This window comes from Trachurus japonicus, chromosome 15, assembly GCF_045865225.1.
Source record: "Trachurus japonicus isolate A0001 chromosome 15, Traja_1.0".
Lineage (NCBI taxonomy): Eukaryota > Metazoa > Chordata > Actinopteri > Carangiformes > Carangidae > Trachurus > Trachurus japonicus.
The window spans coordinates 28,452,592-28,469,717 of NC_140921.1; the positions used below are offsets into that span (position 1 = coordinate 28,452,592).

The following is a 17,126-nucleotide window of genomic DNA, read 5'->3' on the forward strand; positions in this document are numbered from 1 at the left end:
TGGATTCAGCAGGCTTCCGTTGTTGTCAGAAAATGTGGAAATCATCACTCGTTAGCAACGTGCCAGCCAATGAGCCGTGGGTCAACATGGAGCACAGAAGAGACAGGCTAACCCTAACCCTGCTGTTGTAATATATATAGTTATCATTGAAGGCTCTTCCTCTGGAAATACAACAAAAAGGGCACTTTTTATAGTAATAATAACAACTTTATTTAAATATCACCTTTAAAGGGGCGGTGCGTGGCGCAGTGGGTAGAGCGGCCGCCCCATGTAGAGGCTACAGTCCTCGCCGCAGGCGTCCCCGGTTCGAATCCCGCGTCGGGCAGACCTTTCCTGCGTGTCATTCCCCCTCTCTCTGCCTCCCCATTTCCTGTCTATCTCTACTGTCATCACTATCAAATAAAGGCAAAAAGCCGAAAAATATACTTTAAAAAAAAAAAAAAAAAAAAAATATCACCTTTAAAAACACAAGTTTACAAAGTGCTTCACAAAACAAGTTACAAATGCCATAAAACCATAAGAGATGGACCGCTCAAGCAACAGCAATACAAGAACCCAACAACAGATTGAGACCAAGACGACTCAAACTGAAGTGCAGGATGCAGTTAAAAATACAAAAGGGGGGTATAAAAACAAATAAATGAGATACATTTATTTGTTGAGATAGATAAGATAAGAAAAGATGGGATAAAAGAGTTAAAACTGAAGAAGGTGTAAACTAAGTAAAACAAAGAGGATCTGAGTAAAGCTGTGACATAAAATCGATGATGATGATGATGATGATGAAAGAAGAGGATGACATCACATACAATGCGAGATCCTGCTGATAATCTGTATCCAATAATCAAGCAACTGTGGGACACGCGTGCTTTTGTTGACAAAGTTGGTCCGCTTGTGAAAAAAAAAAGCAATATGAATACGAACCGCACCAAGTAAAAAAAAAAAGTCTCATGATCACAATCTCCCTGAGACACCTTGAGGAATCTCTTCACGTGGACTAAACTGGACTCAAGGACATCAGCAGCTGATTGTCTCCAGCCTTTAACAGTCCGTGCAACAGCGTGTGTAGATGTGATGTCTTTGTACATAAATCTTATTTTTGAGCTGAGATGCTGCAGGTTGCTGTTGGAGTCAGATAGGCTGCTATCTGCTGGTCGCTGCTGTTTAATGCTGGGGGTGTGGAGCCTCTGGCTTTGTGCTGTTGGCCGTCAGAGGTAGAAATATTTATGCTGCGGTGTCGGAGCCGGGTCGAGGCCGCGGTCAGGGTCAGCGGCCTGGTACCCCGGGCCCCCGACGCTCTACTGTTGGAGTACAGAAAAACCAAGAATAAGGAAGTTTTTAATGGCTGCATGATTCACTCTTGCCCTTGACCCCCGGACGGGTGGAGCGGCTCGGCGCTCTGCTCCTCGGCTCCTCTTCCTCCCTCAGTCGCCCTGTGGAATAATGAGTGTACAGCATTACTACAAAGGTCAATGAGTCTCTCTGGCGACCGGGCTCTCCATCAGAGGGCCTCGTCTCCGACCGCACGTCTTAGATCAGTGCGTCTGTGTGTACGCTTCTGCATGTACCTGTGTGTGTGTGTGAGTGTGTGTTTGTCCACATGCTTAAAGAGGCGTATCTCCTGAAGGGTCATTTGTCAAGACGCCCTAATGTGACATTTGCTTCATGATCAGAGCTGGTTTGCATACAGAGCTTCCTTCACGCCGTGATCAATGAGCTCATGGAGCCCCGGGGGAAAGGCCCTGTTTAAAGAAGCACATGTATGAACATGTCCACACATAATGTCAGCCTTCTGCCCCCCCCCCCCCTCCTCCTCCTCCTCTTATCATGGCTCTTATATGGGCTCTGTAGCTCATCTCCTCCTAGAGAGCCTCAGCATCAGCCAATCTCAACCTTGTTTACCACATATCTGCAACCTTGAAACCCCCCCCCCCCCCCCCCCGAGCCCGGGACTGTCACACACACACACACCTCCCTGGATGGAACTTAAGCAGCTGAGGGAGAAGGGGGTTAGTGGTGGGGGTGTGGGAGGAACAATAGACAGAGGAAGAGATGGGAAGTAACAACAAAGATGGAATGACAATGGAGTGTTGTGATGGGGGGTGGTTAGAAGGAGGAAAGAGATTAAACCCCCCCCCCTTCTCCTGGTAAAGCAGCAGATCAGCCTCCGTAAGAGGAGCAGCAGCTACACACGTTCACCATGCTGCTCGCTGCATACTGATCACTCAGCCCTGGCGACTGTTGCTAGGAAGTTCAATGTGGGAGAAGGAGACTGGGGTGTAGATGACTGACATCATCCACTGAGCAGAGGCTCCTACACCATGACGTCAGAGAGCGGCTGAAGCACTGGTGGTCAATACAGAAGTTCTGTTGACGCTTCTCATTGTGAGAGGAATCTGTGTGTGTGTGTGTGAGAGTGAGTGTGTGTGAGATAAATAACTGTAGAGGGAGTGAACAGAGTGACAGTGATGAAACACACAAGCCCAGCTGCTCTGTTAGAGGAGGCTCTGAGGAATAATGTCTAACTGTTACATTTATCTCAAACTGATCCAAATGTGAAATATCATCGAAGAACCAAGTGAACTGTTGACATGAAGGTTTTATTTTCTACAGTAATGAAACCATGATTTCAGTTGAAAAATCCTATTCAATGAGAAAAAGAATGTTTTTTGTGATTTTTTTTTATTTATTTATTTTTTATAAATCAGGGTTCCTATGCAAGTATGGAATTTGTACTTACAATCTCCTGGAAATGATTTGGTGACATAATGGCATACACATTCAGAATAATGAAAACAAATGATTAATTGCATGATTTATTCAAATGATGCACATCTATTTACTCAAATACCACAAATTATTTGATTTTTCTTTTTTTTTACCAAGAAGTCTAGAAATTAGGATAAATATCTATGTATATATATGTCCTAATGATGGAGCTGGGGGACCGCTCTGTCATGTGACTGACCCCTCTCCTCTGTCATGTGACTGACCCCTCTCCTCCGTCATGTGACTGACCCCTCTCCTCCGTCATGTGACTGACCCCTCTCCTCTGTCATGTGATTGCAGGTGATCCACAAACACTTCTACCTGAAGCGGACAGAGATCATGTCTCAGTGTGAGGAGTGGATCGTGGACATCCAGCAGTACAGCAGCGACAAGAGGGTCGGCCGCACCATGTCCCACCACGCCGCCGCGCTCAAGGTAAAACACTCATCTGTTACCAGGACGATCGGGGCTCCGCCCACTCTACAGCACTGTAACACACCTGAAAAGCTCAGGATTTAAAGGATTGTGTCGATTCATGAATGAACAAGCGGAAGAGTTTGTGTGTGAGATCAACTTTAAAAGGAAATTTCAACATTTTTATAAATTCACCTATTGCCATAATCCGTCTTAGCAGTAGGTTCGTTACCTTGAATTGTCGGTGCAAGTTGTTTTTAGATCGGTGGGGCAGAGATACAAGCTGCTCAGCTAACGCTACGGAGGCTCATGGTATTTCCATATTCCCCTCATCAAACTCATCAAATACACAATCCAACAACTCCAAAACGCTCTGGTGGACAAATTGTGATCTTCACATTCACCACGCTATGAGATAATAACGAATAATTATGTAACATTATGTCACATGAAGCAAATACTCTGAACTACTTGCGCTTTTGAAATCACTCCACCCAGCAGCCGTGTCTGGAATGTAGTTCTGGCTACGCATTTGCCTCTAAAACAACTCAGTCTCGTAACGTTCTGTTATTATCTCATAGCGTGGTGAATGTGCAGGTCACAACTTGTCCACCAGAGCGTTTTGGAGCTGTTGGATTGTGTATTTGATGAGTTTGATGAGGGAAAGGCGGAAATACCGTGCGCTGTGCACAGCTCACATCTCTGCCCCGCCAATCTAAAAACAGCTTGCACCAACAATTAAAAGTAACGAACCTTCTCCTAAGACTACAGGGATTATGGCAATAGTCGAATTTGCCAAAGCGTTGAACTATCCCTTTAAGGACAAGTTTGATAGATGAAGCTGATTCTGCTGTGAAACTACAGTGGGATGTGCTGCTCAGTAGACATCATGACTGTCTTTGATGTTTCCTGCTGTGACTCTGGTTTAAAGGAGCGCAAACACACTCTGTATGTGAGCACCCGTCCTGCTAATAAACAGTGAATTGGCTGCAGGGGACAGTGGGTCCCCAGCAGACCACCAGACGACTCCCCCTGAAGACACGGGAGCTCATAACTGCAGACGACACACACTCGGACTCAGCCACACACACACAGACACCCCGAGTGCCTGTGTGGCTCCTCTCTGCTCCCTCTGGCAGTAAATAAGTACAATTAATCCCCACTGTAAATAATTCAGCCCCACTGATAAGAGGCCTGAGCTCAGCCAGATGTTTCACACAGCTGCACATCGCTGAAGAGAACAGTGATGGTTGGTCAGTCAGCTTCAGCGTTTAGAAGTAAAGAAACAATTGCGTTTCTTTTTCCTCCTCCTGAACAGAGCTGCTCTTTAAAGGGATATGCCAACATTCTTTTTTTGTGTGTCTTGCCTCACTCCCGAGTCCATGACCAGCAGATAGACACCATCCTTTCGACTGTGCGTGCAGTAACAAGGGAGATACGGGCAGAACTGGCGCACCGCTAATTAGCTTAGCTCAAACGCTGGAAGTGCATAGGTAGTGTTAGCCTGCCTCCTACCCGAGCTGAAATCAGCAGTCAGAAGCTGATTTCATTTTAGCTCTAAACTCTGTAAATATATCACTTTATCGACATTTCAAACATTTTTAGGCGAGAAAGTAGCTGTTTAGATCAGCAGTGTGTCGTTAATTTGTCTAAATATCAGCTGTTTACAATTTTGTTCGGACAAATTCGGCGCTACTCAAGCTAGCCGTTGTGACCAACGCACTTCCAGTTACTTTCACAAAATAAAAGTTAGGAAGCTAACCTACCCTCGATGTAGCTATCTTGAACCAAAATAAACCGTCTTAGCTTGAACCCTCCGTTTTGACCGATCTCGTCCCATTACCGGCATTTGACCGCTCAAGATGCCTTACCGGAGAGTTTTGTCAGCTCTGAGACGAAGATCGGCCTGCCGGTTTCCGTTTAGAGTTGCTGAAGAGTTTCTCTGATGACTTTAGGTGGAGGCAGGCTAACACTACCTATACACTTCCAGAGTTTGCACCAGCTCTGCCTGTATCTCCCTTGTTACTGCACGCACAGTCGAAAGGATGGTGTCTATCTGCTGGTCATGGACACGGGAGTGAGGCAAGACACGAAAAAAAATGTTGCCATATCCCTTTAAGATTTACAACATTATTAATAATATTACATAAGAAGTCATCATCACTCCTACGAGGAACTTGACTTGGTGTATAGAACAGAAAGTTGAATACAGAAGTACTAATATACAATAACATCAAAATCTAAATAAAGAAGAAACTATGGTACAAACAAATGTACAGTATGTGCAGGTCTGTGCAGGTGCAGGGTTCAAACAGAGTCATAGGACTTGTCCAGTTGAGTTACAGTGTTACTGGGGGGAGGAGGGGGTGCTGGGTTTATCTTTATGAGGTCAGCAGCGGTGGGGACAAAGTCAAGGTGACTGAGGTTGATGTTTATGATTTCATGTCATCAGGATGTGTGTGGTGGTTTTAAAGGAGACATATTCTGCCCCTTTTCCACAAATTAAAATAGGTCCCAGGTGTCCTAGAGACATGTCTGTGACATGCTTTGGTCAAAATACCCCGAGGATCAAACATCACCGCTCTCTTTCGTTTTTTTCTTCTTTTTTTCCTGTTGTTTTTGAGGCAAATGCAGAGACTGTTTGCCAAAAAACTGCCCCCGTCAGGAATGCCCATCAGCAGTTTTGCATGAATTTACCTCAGAGAACTCCTTCTCGTAACGTTCTGTTATTATCTCATAGTGTGGTGAATGTGCAGGTCACAACTTGTCCACCAGAGCGTTTTGGAGTTGTTGGATTGTGTATTTGATGAGTTTGATGAGGGAAACCAAGAAATTCCTTGAGTCTCTTGAGTGTCCTGGAAAATGATTTCAAGAAAAGCTGTGGGAACCCTAAAGGAGCAGTCTGCTGCTTTTCAGGGACGCGGTCAAAACAACAACGAGCAACTGAGAAACTATTAATGAGAAAATCTAGAGTCACAGCAGGCTGGTCTCTTAGCAGCTGAGGCAGACAGGTTGTTGATGATGATGATGATGATGATGCTGATGCTGCTGTCCCCTGCAGAGACACACAGCCCAGCTGAGGGAGGAGTTCCTGAAGCTGCCCTGTCCCGACGGTCTGGAACCCGACGGAGACGAGTTCTCAGAGAAGAGCGCCGCGCTCATCCTCAAGGACCTGCCGGGTCAGGACGCCGAGAAGCCCGGCAGCAGTCAGGACGCCCACTGCAGCGAGGGCCAGCTATGAGTCCCCAGCCCCCCTCCCTCCCTCCCCCTCTCTCTCCCTCCCTCCCTCTCCCCCCAGCATCTCCGACCCCCCTCCCCCTCCCCCCTCTCCCTCTCGTCCTTATGATTATTGCTCATGAAAGAGACTCGATGGCTTCAGAGCACAAGCCACCACTTTGTCAATATTTGTATGTAAAGATCTAGTGGCAGCAGCAGCAGAGTGGGGGGAGACGACGAGACACACTCTGAACTATGCTACACTCTTACTGAAACAGTCGACAGAAACTTTTATTTACCTGTACAAGAGTGTAAACATTTTGTGCTTTTTTCCAATTGTGAAATAACCACTGATTGGTATGTTATTAAACTTGTTTATGTATACATAATGGAAGAGGAAGATTACAGAGTATATAAGGGAAACTACCTTTAGAGAAGAATGTTTACTGAATGTTAATTTCCTTTTTTTTTTTTTTTTTTTTTGACTGTTAGAGTGAGAACAGTTGTAACCAAGGATAGACTGGTCATACTATTTAAAAAAGAAAAAAGAAAAAAAAGAGTGAGAAAAGAAATCACACATAATAGAATCTGAGATAAAAGCCCCTCTGGTCATCACCTGCTTCATTTGATTTCTCCAGGATCATATCCACTGAATAAAGGCTGACATGGACGTTCCTCATGTTCTGTTCTCCCTTCTGCAGGCTCCACATTAAACAGCACCATGCTCTGGATAAACACTTCTCCATGACCGTGACTGTAGATCTGAGACTGAGCGTCAGAGCCACATCAGAAATGTACTTTGAAGGCTTGTGCATGTGTATGTGTGTTTTCTGTGCGTGTGCAACAATCCCCAATGAGATACAAAGCTGTGATGTGCCTTTGATCTACACCATACCACCAAATACTCCAACAGAGTACCTTTACTGATTTCTTTTGCTTTTTCTACAAATTAATAATTCTGCTCCATCTGACATAAAAAAGAAACTGCTTTAATCTTTTTTTATTATGTTGAACTCCAGTGAACAAAAAAAAATGCACTTTCTATTTTGCTCACTCCTTAGAACAGTCACATACTCCTTTTGCTAGGATATTAAATGGAGCTTGAAAGTACGGATTGTGCGAATGCTTCTTTCTGCGTCTGACAGGACGTCGGCTCCTGAGGGGGCGGGGTCAGCAACAGGAAGTCATGAAGAGACTCCACACCTGAGCAGAGGGTTCACACCAGTTAGACTCAAGTTTATTAGCTAATAGCTTCAGGGTCCTGAGGTATTTTTCAGGAGGTTTTATTTTTTCAAATCCCAGTGATGGTTTTTAAAACTGCTTCAGAGATATTTTGGCTTTTTCTTTATTTTTAATTAATTAATTCATCAAATATATGAATACGATAAGTAATTTGTATTTGTAAATATAATAAATTTAAAATACACATTAGGTTATTATCACAAGCACTTCTCTTAACGTTGATGTTAATCTTTGTTTATTAGCTCTAAGTGTGAACTAGAGCTGGGGCTGATGGGACATCTGGTTAATTATTGTAGAGATGAATCATGTCCTCTGGATGGTTCAGGGAGAGGCTGTTGTATTTAATGTCATTAACAATGGTTCAGTTAGAATCACATAATCTGCACTTAAAAATCCATAAAGAAAAATGTATCAAAAACCTGAAGTTATCAGGATCATTGTTCTGTTCAGCTACTTCCTGTTTCCTCTGTAGATTAGTCTGAACTTGACTAAATAATTTCAGAATGTGTTGACTAATGAAACTATAATGAAATGTTGATGATTAAGAACCAATTGACAGCATTCAGTCCACCTTTAGCCCTGAAGACAGAGGTGTGATGAGTGTGTGCAGATGTTCAGTTCCACAGCGTCTCTCTGATGTTTGTGGCTGTTCATGCAGGTTTTTCAGATCCTCCAGTCTTCTCCTGAACTTACTTTTATTCAAACACTTTTTCAATTTGATGCTACTTAAAATTCCATTTTATTTACAAAATTATACGTATGAGCATATAAATGTGAAGCGTACAGATGACCGAACTACTCCACGGGTAAAACACAGGTATAATTAGCTCCAAATGAATAAACTAAAATATAAATGTCATTATTAAAGTAGGACTAAAGTTCCTCATGTTTTTTTTTACTGTTTTAGGTCTTTGTCCAATCAAAACTAATTAACATTATGAAAGTTAATTCCAGAACTTGAAAACGTTATAAAACAGTCGAAGTCAGATGAGTCTCCATGACAACTGTGGATGAGACCTGTGAGGTCCTGGGGTTCGTTGTGTTGTAGCTACACTTCCTGTTTCCCGAGCCAGTGATCCCACTGATCCCGGTTTGTGTCAGGTTTAAAATCGCTGAGTGAAAACTCAGGAGATGTTTTATGCGTCAGATTAGAACATCAAGACAATTGATTTGACTTATTTATTTATTTTTTAAATGAGACAGTACATATTCATAAACATCAAAACATGTAAAGATGTGAGATAATTGGCAGGTAGTTGTTGGGTAAAAAAAAAAGACAGACAAAATTACAACAGATTACATCTGACCAATCAGCTTCAGGTGAGCAGCGAATCTGCATCAGTTTTCAGCGGCATGACCAGGCTTCTAATATAAAAGCTGCAGGTCAGTTAGCTCAGCTCAGCATCCAGGCTCCAGGGAGGAATTATAATTAACACTTAATTATTATATTGGATGAGTGAGTTGGTGTTAATAGCAGACAAACTGGTTGAGGAGTTTGGCTGTGGTAGCAGCCTGCAGTAGCTGGAGCTCAGACTCAGGAGTGGAGAGAGACATGTAGTTAGTGGGAAACCTGAAGTCAAACTCTAACTCAGCAGAGTGAAGACATGAGCTCCTCAACAGGTCAGACATGACTGCACCAAACACAACTCCACCTCCCTCACACGCTGAGCTGATGCTCTCATGATCCTGCTCCTTTTGCATGTGTGTCTTCATGAGCAGGTGCATGCAACAACTCATCTCTACGCTTTGCATGTGAGCAGATTAAAGGGAAGGTAAAGCGTGAAGCAAACAGTCTCGTGATCATGTGCGGTTTAATCATCACTCAGTGTATATGCACACACACACACACAAACGCGCACACACATTTTATTTCAGGTCTGACCAAAAACAACCCTCCTGTCCTAATGGGTCAAGGAAGGAAAGAAGGACAAAGGGAAAGAAGGAAGGAAGGAAGGAAAGATGGGAGGAAAGAAGGAAGGGAAAAGGGAAGGAAAGATAGATGGAGGGAGGGAATAGATTGGGTCAAAAAGTAAGGACGAAGGGAAGGAAGGAAGGGAGGGAGGGAAAAGATTTGTTCAAGGGAGGAAGGAAGGGAAAAGGGAAGGAAAGAAATATGGAGGGAGCGAACAGAATTGTTCAAGGAAGGAAGAAGGGAAAGAAGGGAGGTAAAAGGGATTGTGGAAAGAAGGAAGGGAGAAAGGAAGGAAAGAAGGAAGGATGGAGGAAGGGGACAGATTGGGTCAATTTGACCCAGAAGGACAACAGGAGGGTTAAATGAGACTGTTCATCTTGTTAGTATTGTAAATCTAAATTAAACAGTTTTTAGTGTAAATGTGTGTAACAGTCGACCACAGACAGATCAGTGCAAGCTAACTGGAGTCGCTATCAGACCTGGGGTCAGTTGGTCGATGACACCAGAGAACCAGTGATCTGCTGAAACACTGGTTTGAGTTTGCTGTTGTGTGGTGGTTTCAACAGGAGTAGATATGATTAGTACAAGAGATCTCACAGTATCACAGTAAGATTATCAAGAGGTTGATGTGTTAGGTAATTGCTGTGTGTCTGTTTTGTATTTAAATGGATCCCAGGAGGAGCGGCTGTATCTGGATCAGGAGCGGCTGAGGACTGTCAGTGATCTGACTACAGGAAAAAGAGTGTGTGTGTCAGTTCTGTCAAAGGCAGAGGTGCCATGATAATCATCCGTTTGGATCCACGCTGAAGTGACATAATGAGGCTGTCGGGGCTAAATATCAGAGTTTATTTATATCCCTATGTCCCACTTATTTCCAAATCTATTACAGTGCTTTTCTACTGTTCTAAAGACTGTAACAGTTACAGGTTCCTGACTGTGCTTACAGTCATCCTGAGAATCCAGGATTTATTCAGCTTAACGGCACAAAGCTGAGCTGTAGACAGGATATTTATCACTCATTTGATCATCACAGCTCATTGCACTGATGGCGAAACACACCGGTTAATGTAATGACAAGGTATTAACCACATAGACTAAAATATGGTGTAATTCAGATGAAAGTGTCAGAGTCCTCTTCTTCTGTCCTTGATTTTATGTGCCATTCTTTTCAACACAGGCAGATTTATGACACACACAGCCATTCAGCAGCATGGCATGAATCAAATATGTGTAAATGTGTGGAAACATCTGGATTTGGGCCAAAGTCACAGGCTCACACACTGAAAGAATTCATTAGAACCTGAAAATGGTCGACCATAAATAATGTCAAAAATGCTAATTTCATTGTGTTTTATCCTTAAAGAAAAATAAATTACATTCAATTAATTATTAATTTATGAGTATATTCTGGACACACTGTCCTCTTGCAGCGTTGGCAGTAGTTTTTAGGGGCTATAGCTGTCAGGACCCTATTGTTTTGTCTTCCTCCTACGCACCATGCATGAAAAATCACCAAACTTTGCACAAAGGTCCAATCTCATGCCAGATTTGCTTGCAAAGAAACTTCCTAACGAATCAACCGTACCTGCTACAGTTTTGCAACTTTCGCCAAAATGTCGCCCCAAAACTGCAGAAACTTTTGTACAATTAAATCCAGTGCAAATCATGAAGTCAATCACTCTGTGTGTTTGTTTTTCAAAAACTGTAAAACTTATTCCACCTTTCTTCTCCCACATGTTTTGCTCAATTGACACCAAATTTGCTACACTGTGTCTTCAGACTGTCTAACACAGAAATACCGTTTGAAGAATTGAGCCTATAGTGCATGAATACATTTGACTGTAAACATATAGGCTACCAGCCAATTCTTGCTAAATACATTTTCAATGTTCCTGAAAAAAATGACATTTTGGAGTCATGGTTGATCTTAAAAACTGTTTTGAAAACATTTTGAATTCTACTCTCATGTGAACAATTGCAGTCAATGTAAGAATGGCATTTTTAAACATCGGTTTTTCACAAATGGAGCAAACAGAAATATATTTTGTCTTGATAACAAAATCTTTGACATTTTGATAATTTTTTTGAAATCTTCCTTGCTCCATGAGTTAGAAGATGGTTCTTGGTGTCAGAGGTTGACAGTTCAAACCTCAGCTGAGGCAGAATGGACATTGTAAAGCTGGTGTTTTTGTTGTCTTCCTATTCTGTCTCTTGTTGCTCAGAATTGCCTCAATTTGTCTAAAGTTGCCTGGCCATGACCACCACAACTTTAATCTTCTTGTTTTCTCTTTTCCTCTTGTGGGTGTGTCTGTCTCTCTCTATCTTGATTGTGTGTGTTGTGTGTTTGGAGCTGATTGTCTCCACACCTGCAGTATGGGCTCATCCAGCCTCCTGTTAAAGCCCAGTCGGTTGTTTACAGTCAGGTTTTTCTGTTGCTTCCTGTTCTCACTGGCTTTGCTCTGATTTATTCTCTGTGCTCAGATCCCTTGAGTCATCTGGTCTGCTTCACCAGTCCTCACCTCCATCCAGCTCTCTAGTCCTCTGATCCTCAAACCTGGGAACCAGGAGGGTCCTGGTAAAAGCCAGACCCACTTCAAGGGTATTCCATTCCCTGCTCAGCTCAATACTGCACATTCAAGTGACTTTGCTAACAAAATTGCTTTTACAAACTTAGCTGAGCCTCTGTGTCTGCAAAGTTGGCTCAGATCTCCACACACTTAATTACAAGCAGGGGTGATGTCATCTTCTCAGGCTAAGGAGTAGAGTCTGGGATAAGTTAAGTCTGTTTCCATGAATCTTAAACCTGACATTAAGGTGGGACGTTATCCTGAACCTTGACCAGTTCTCTCAGCCCATGCACAAGCCTGACATCTGACAGGTTGAAGGTTTACAAGATGCTGTATCAGTCAGTCTGAAACTGGACTTTTAATATAACTTAAATTCCCTCTTGAGGTCCTGTGTTATTTTGAAGTTCTGTGTCTTGTCTTCCTGTCCTTTCCCCTCTGTGATTACCTCATGTGTCTCACCTGTGTCTGATTTTACTTGTATTTAACCTCAGGGTTTTCCCATTGCCCTTTGTTGAACCGTCTGTGTTCGTTCCCTGTGCTTGTGCTCTGTGTTCCTGCTTGGTTTTGCCTGTGAGTTCTTTTCCTCCACATGAGGTAAATAAATTCTTTTTTTGTTGCACTGCACCGGTTTTCTGAAAGTTTTTCTACCTCCATACCTCAATTTGGGCTAGGGAACTTGTTTGTGTAGGTGTGTGTGTATACGTAAGTACAAATTTGGCACAAAAAAGGTACCTTGCTTATATCCTCTAACAGAAATCATAACAAAACCCAGGCCTACATGTGTTTAAGTGCAGGTTGAATATCAAAACCATCACGACCACTCCAAAGCTAATGCCCTATTGCCGAGCTTCTGTCTCATGCTGCCACTCTGTAAGCTAAGAGTTGTACTGTAGGTTTAGCTACATGGTGTAGTCTTAGTTTAAAGAATAGGGACACAACTAATGCCACCAACGTATGGTTGTGATTGTCAATGCCATGCTGTGTGTCGTTAATGTGCTCCCTGAGCAAAAACCCATCGTCCGGACCTGTCCTCCTCTGGACGATGTGGAAGACCTCTGCCATGATGGGCAGTGATTGTCTGGAGTCCACTGATGCCTGACGAATTACCCACTCTGCTGCCCTGACAGCCTCCACTGTGCCTTCTGATGGGATCATCAGACCTCCATTGTTTTTTTTTAGAGTTAGCAGCTCTTATCCCCTTTCACTGATAGAGCATCTGTCACCAGACTGGCACGGCAGACATCACAGGAGAGCTTCCGCACAACAAATGCTGAAATGTACACGGCAGCATTGTGCACAAGACCACTGAAGTGGGTGGGAAGGTGGCTGTGGTCATCCTACAATTGCAGGAATGTCAGCAAACGGGAATGGAAGATCTTCCGCTTCTTCTGCAGAGGACATACTGTACATCATCTACAGCTGATCCATAGATGTATCGATGTCTCAATGGTAGGACTGGGCAGCAGAGGACATTGCAACGGCTGGTAGGGACTTGGTGTTGTCCTGTGCTGTGACATTGTCTTTGCTGCCTGGGCCATCAGCCTGTAGAAGATTGAACTGGCCAGCAGTAGGGTTGTTCTTCTAGACCCCTTAAAATAGAAAAAACACACAGATATTCAATGTATCTTTATGCTATTCCTTTTGAGCAATTATAACTAGCCACCCCTGAATGATATTTGAAAATATCAATGACATTTTCTTATAGAGTTCAGACTTTATTGCGGTGGTGACAAAATCTGCACACAGACAAATAAACATATAGTGATGCAGAATGACGCATCCATACTTAGTCTCATCTTCCTGGCGCCGTATTCCCAGCATATCCAACATCATTTTGTTGAGACCAGGTTTGGAATCAACTGAGCTCAACAACCTTTGTAAAAATTAAAGAGTAGCTGCCATTCAACCACTACCCCAAGCATCCTTGCTGTGGACATGGAAAATAGCTACAACATTAAAATGTATCAGCTTGTGACATGAGCTGTTAAACAATCAGTATGTTTCACCATTCATGATAATACATCATAAAGAATACCGCTGCAATGAACTGGGATGTGGGAGGTCAGGAAGTTATAGACCTTAGGACCATGCAGATGGAGAGTAAGGGCAAACTCCCTCTGGGCCTTGGTGTATTGGGTGGGTGACTGGATCAACTAATGCAATGACTGACCCAATATGTCTGTGACTTTGAGTTAGTGCAGTAGTCCGATCCACCCCCTTGAGTACCGAACAGGTAGAGGCAGCAGGGTGCACAGTGGATCATTTGCATTTAAAGGGACAGCCGTTCTGAACAGGGCTATTTTTAGTGGATGAAAAGAGTTGTGATGTTTGATCCTTGGGGTATTTTGACTGAAGCATGTCACAGACACATCTTTAAGACACCTGGAAACTATTTTGATATGTGAAAAAGGGGCATAATATGTCTCCTTTAAATAGAGGGAGTGCTAAAATACCATACAAAGAGGTGAGTCTCATAAAATAAAATAAGTGTAACAGTAGTCCTGCACAGACTTTTAGCTATAGGTCACATGACCTGGAAGAAAGCTATTGAAAAAATAATGCTTTAGGGAGCACTACTAAAATACCATACAAACTGTAGTTAAGATAAACTAAATTTATTAAAGAAATATTTTGAGAAGATATTAAACTGGTTGGATGTTATGGTAATTTGTTGATGGTCCCCATATGAGATCGCGAGGTGTCAGAGATTGAGCAGACTGAACGAACAGCCAACAATGATCCGGATGTCCGTCGAATATCCAACCTAAAACTATTTTACCGCCGGGGTATTTTACTTTTTTTATAAGTCGTAAAAATAAATAAATAAATATATAAAGATGAAAATGTGAGTATAGGAAAATCAGTAGGCAGATGTGGTGCACTGTAATGTGAGACCAAAATATTAGGTGAAAGTAACAAGATGCCAGGCTCTTGTTTTAGGACATAAAGTAGCCTACATGTTGTGAATGTTATTCTGCCGTTTTGTTTCTGAGTTCAGTTTCATTACTACATCTGATCTGTTCTTTATCATATAAAAGCCCTTTAATTCCTCTGCTATTAAACAGGCTGAAGGAGCTGAAGTCCTACACATGTGTCCACTCTTGTGTCTACAGACGTGGAGAGTGCCAGACGTCCCTGTGCGAGCCCTCATTAGTTTTCCCACAATGCAATGCGCATCTGTCATGGCTGCTCACTGATGCCACTTAAACCACATGGGTGGAAATAAACACTTAATGTGTGATTGAGAAATAGTGACTCGGTGCGTTGACAAAGCGGGTAGTCGTGTGCTGTGAGCCGGGACCGTCCTGACTGAAGACCGCAGCTCCTGTCTCCTGTCCCGGTTCCTTCTGCAGCAGCCAACCGGAGCTCCTCCGTGATGCCGCTGGACGTGGAGATCCCGGTTCTCCGAGGCTTTTTAACACCGAGCGAGGCGACGCGATGGAAGCAGAGCGTGTTCAGCACTGCAGGTGAGACGGTGGATGTGTTTCTGTGTTAATAACGAGCAGGTTTTATCGTCTGATGTACAAAACGATCCCCGGGCAGATGTGGTGTTCAGAGCGGTGACATGTCTGACGGACAGCGGTGCGGAGGCTGCTGCTTCCCTCATGACTCTGACGGTACAGACACCGGTGTCGCCGTCGGGGCTGATGAAGCTGTGTCCAACTGTCCGCAGCTCCACGGCTGCTCGGAGTAACATGAAGTGTTGTTCACAGCGATGTGGGGACTTCTGCCAAACCGCATTAAAATATGTGTGTGTTTTAGGTCTCTGTCATTCTGGTAACAGTTACACTGTTCATGAGGTGATAGTCGGTGTGGAGTTTGAATTGTCGCGAGGAGCTCTCTAGTTCGGTATAAACGCAACACACATTGTTGGGACATTTATCAGTAAATGGCAACTTTTGTACATTAGCGCTAACGTAATGTTAGCGCGTGTTAGCTAACCTTTAGCTCGCTCTGGTTTTCTCTTTAAATAGAGAGTGAAGTGAGGATGAACAGTGAGCTAACAGAGAGTAGAGCTAGCGTCACGGGAAATGTGTCCGTTAGCTGCTGTCTCCTCCGCTCACATCTGTCACAACCCGCCGGTCGGTCACACTGGAGCCAGACACTGAGCCCGACAGCCGCAGCGCTCACACATACTGTGTACTGTTCACTGACACTGACACATCTTCTTTTCCACTGATATTGATATTTGAACTTAAAAGAGTCCTCCACTCACACAGAGGCGCATCGCTCAGATAACGACAGCACGGCAGCAGTGTTCAGGGACCGTCCAGTACCAGTCTAGTAGTGGAACTACATTATAATCTGTTTATTAATCGATTATTACTGTGATTGTACCAATGTTGAATGACAGTCTGTTATCACTCCAACACAACTCCCTGTCACATGGTCTTGATGACATGTACACAGGGCACCACCGCGGGAAACCTAACCCTTAACCTTTTTACCTTTATGCCTTCATGCCTTCTTCTGTAACTAGCCTCGCATCACCTTAATTTTTTCGGAACCGGAAATCCCCAAATTCACCAAAGTAAAAATGTTCACCAACATAAAACATTGACTTGTAATACAATAGAAGCAAAAATGTTAACTTAATGGCTCTGGGACTTTCTTGTAAATGATATTCCTTAAATTAAAGCGTTTCACCGCATTTTAGCTTGGTGCTTTTATTTTGACGGAAAGGCCTGTCTCTCTCGCCCTGGTTTCGGTTCCTTACCAAAACAGCGACTCAACGGCCCCAGACATAACTCTTTATCCCATCAGAGTTGGGTAGTTAAGATCGTTTTTCATAACCGCCAATACTACGGACAAATACGACGATACACACAGCATTTTGCACAAACTTAAAGGTCCAGTGTGTAATAATCGGCAAAATCTGAATATGAATATTTTGTATAGTGTATTGCTTTAAAATAAAAATTAATAATATTTTGTTTGGTTTTCGTAGCCTTATAATTATTCTTTTAGCAAGGGTCTTGCTTGTTTAGAGAGTGTCGCCATGTTTG

At 43.2% G+C, this 17,126-nt stretch overlaps 2 protein-coding genes across 13 annotated transcripts in view; both read left to right on the top strand.

Annotated features, from left to right (window-relative positions):
• birc6 (baculoviral IAP repeat containing 6) overlaps positions 1-7,509 on the top strand; it is a 169,842-nt gene extending 162,333 nt beyond the window's left edge. For all 12 annotated transcript variants that reach the window (XM_085800868.1, XM_085800872.1, XM_085800877.1 and 9 more), the window contains exons 72-73: positions 3,070-3,204; positions 6,245-7,509. In XM_085800868.1, the coding sequence (XP_085656994.1) occupies positions 3,070-3,204; positions 6,245-6,424 (315 nt within the window). In that variant the 3' untranslated portion in view covers positions 6,425-7,509. The remainder of the gene's footprint in view (positions 1-3,069; positions 3,205-6,244) is intronic.
• A 7,764-nt stretch (positions 7,510-15,273) lies between these two features.
• Positions 15,274-17,126, top strand: part of ttc27 (tetratricopeptide repeat domain 27) — a 104,489-nt gene continuing 102,636 nt past the window's right edge. The window contains exon 1 of the mRNA XM_085800881.1: positions 15,274-15,587. Within this exon, the coding sequence (XP_085657007.1) occupies positions 15,497-15,587 (91 nt within the window). The 5' untranslated portion in view covers positions 15,274-15,496. The remainder of the gene's footprint in view (positions 15,588-17,126) is intronic.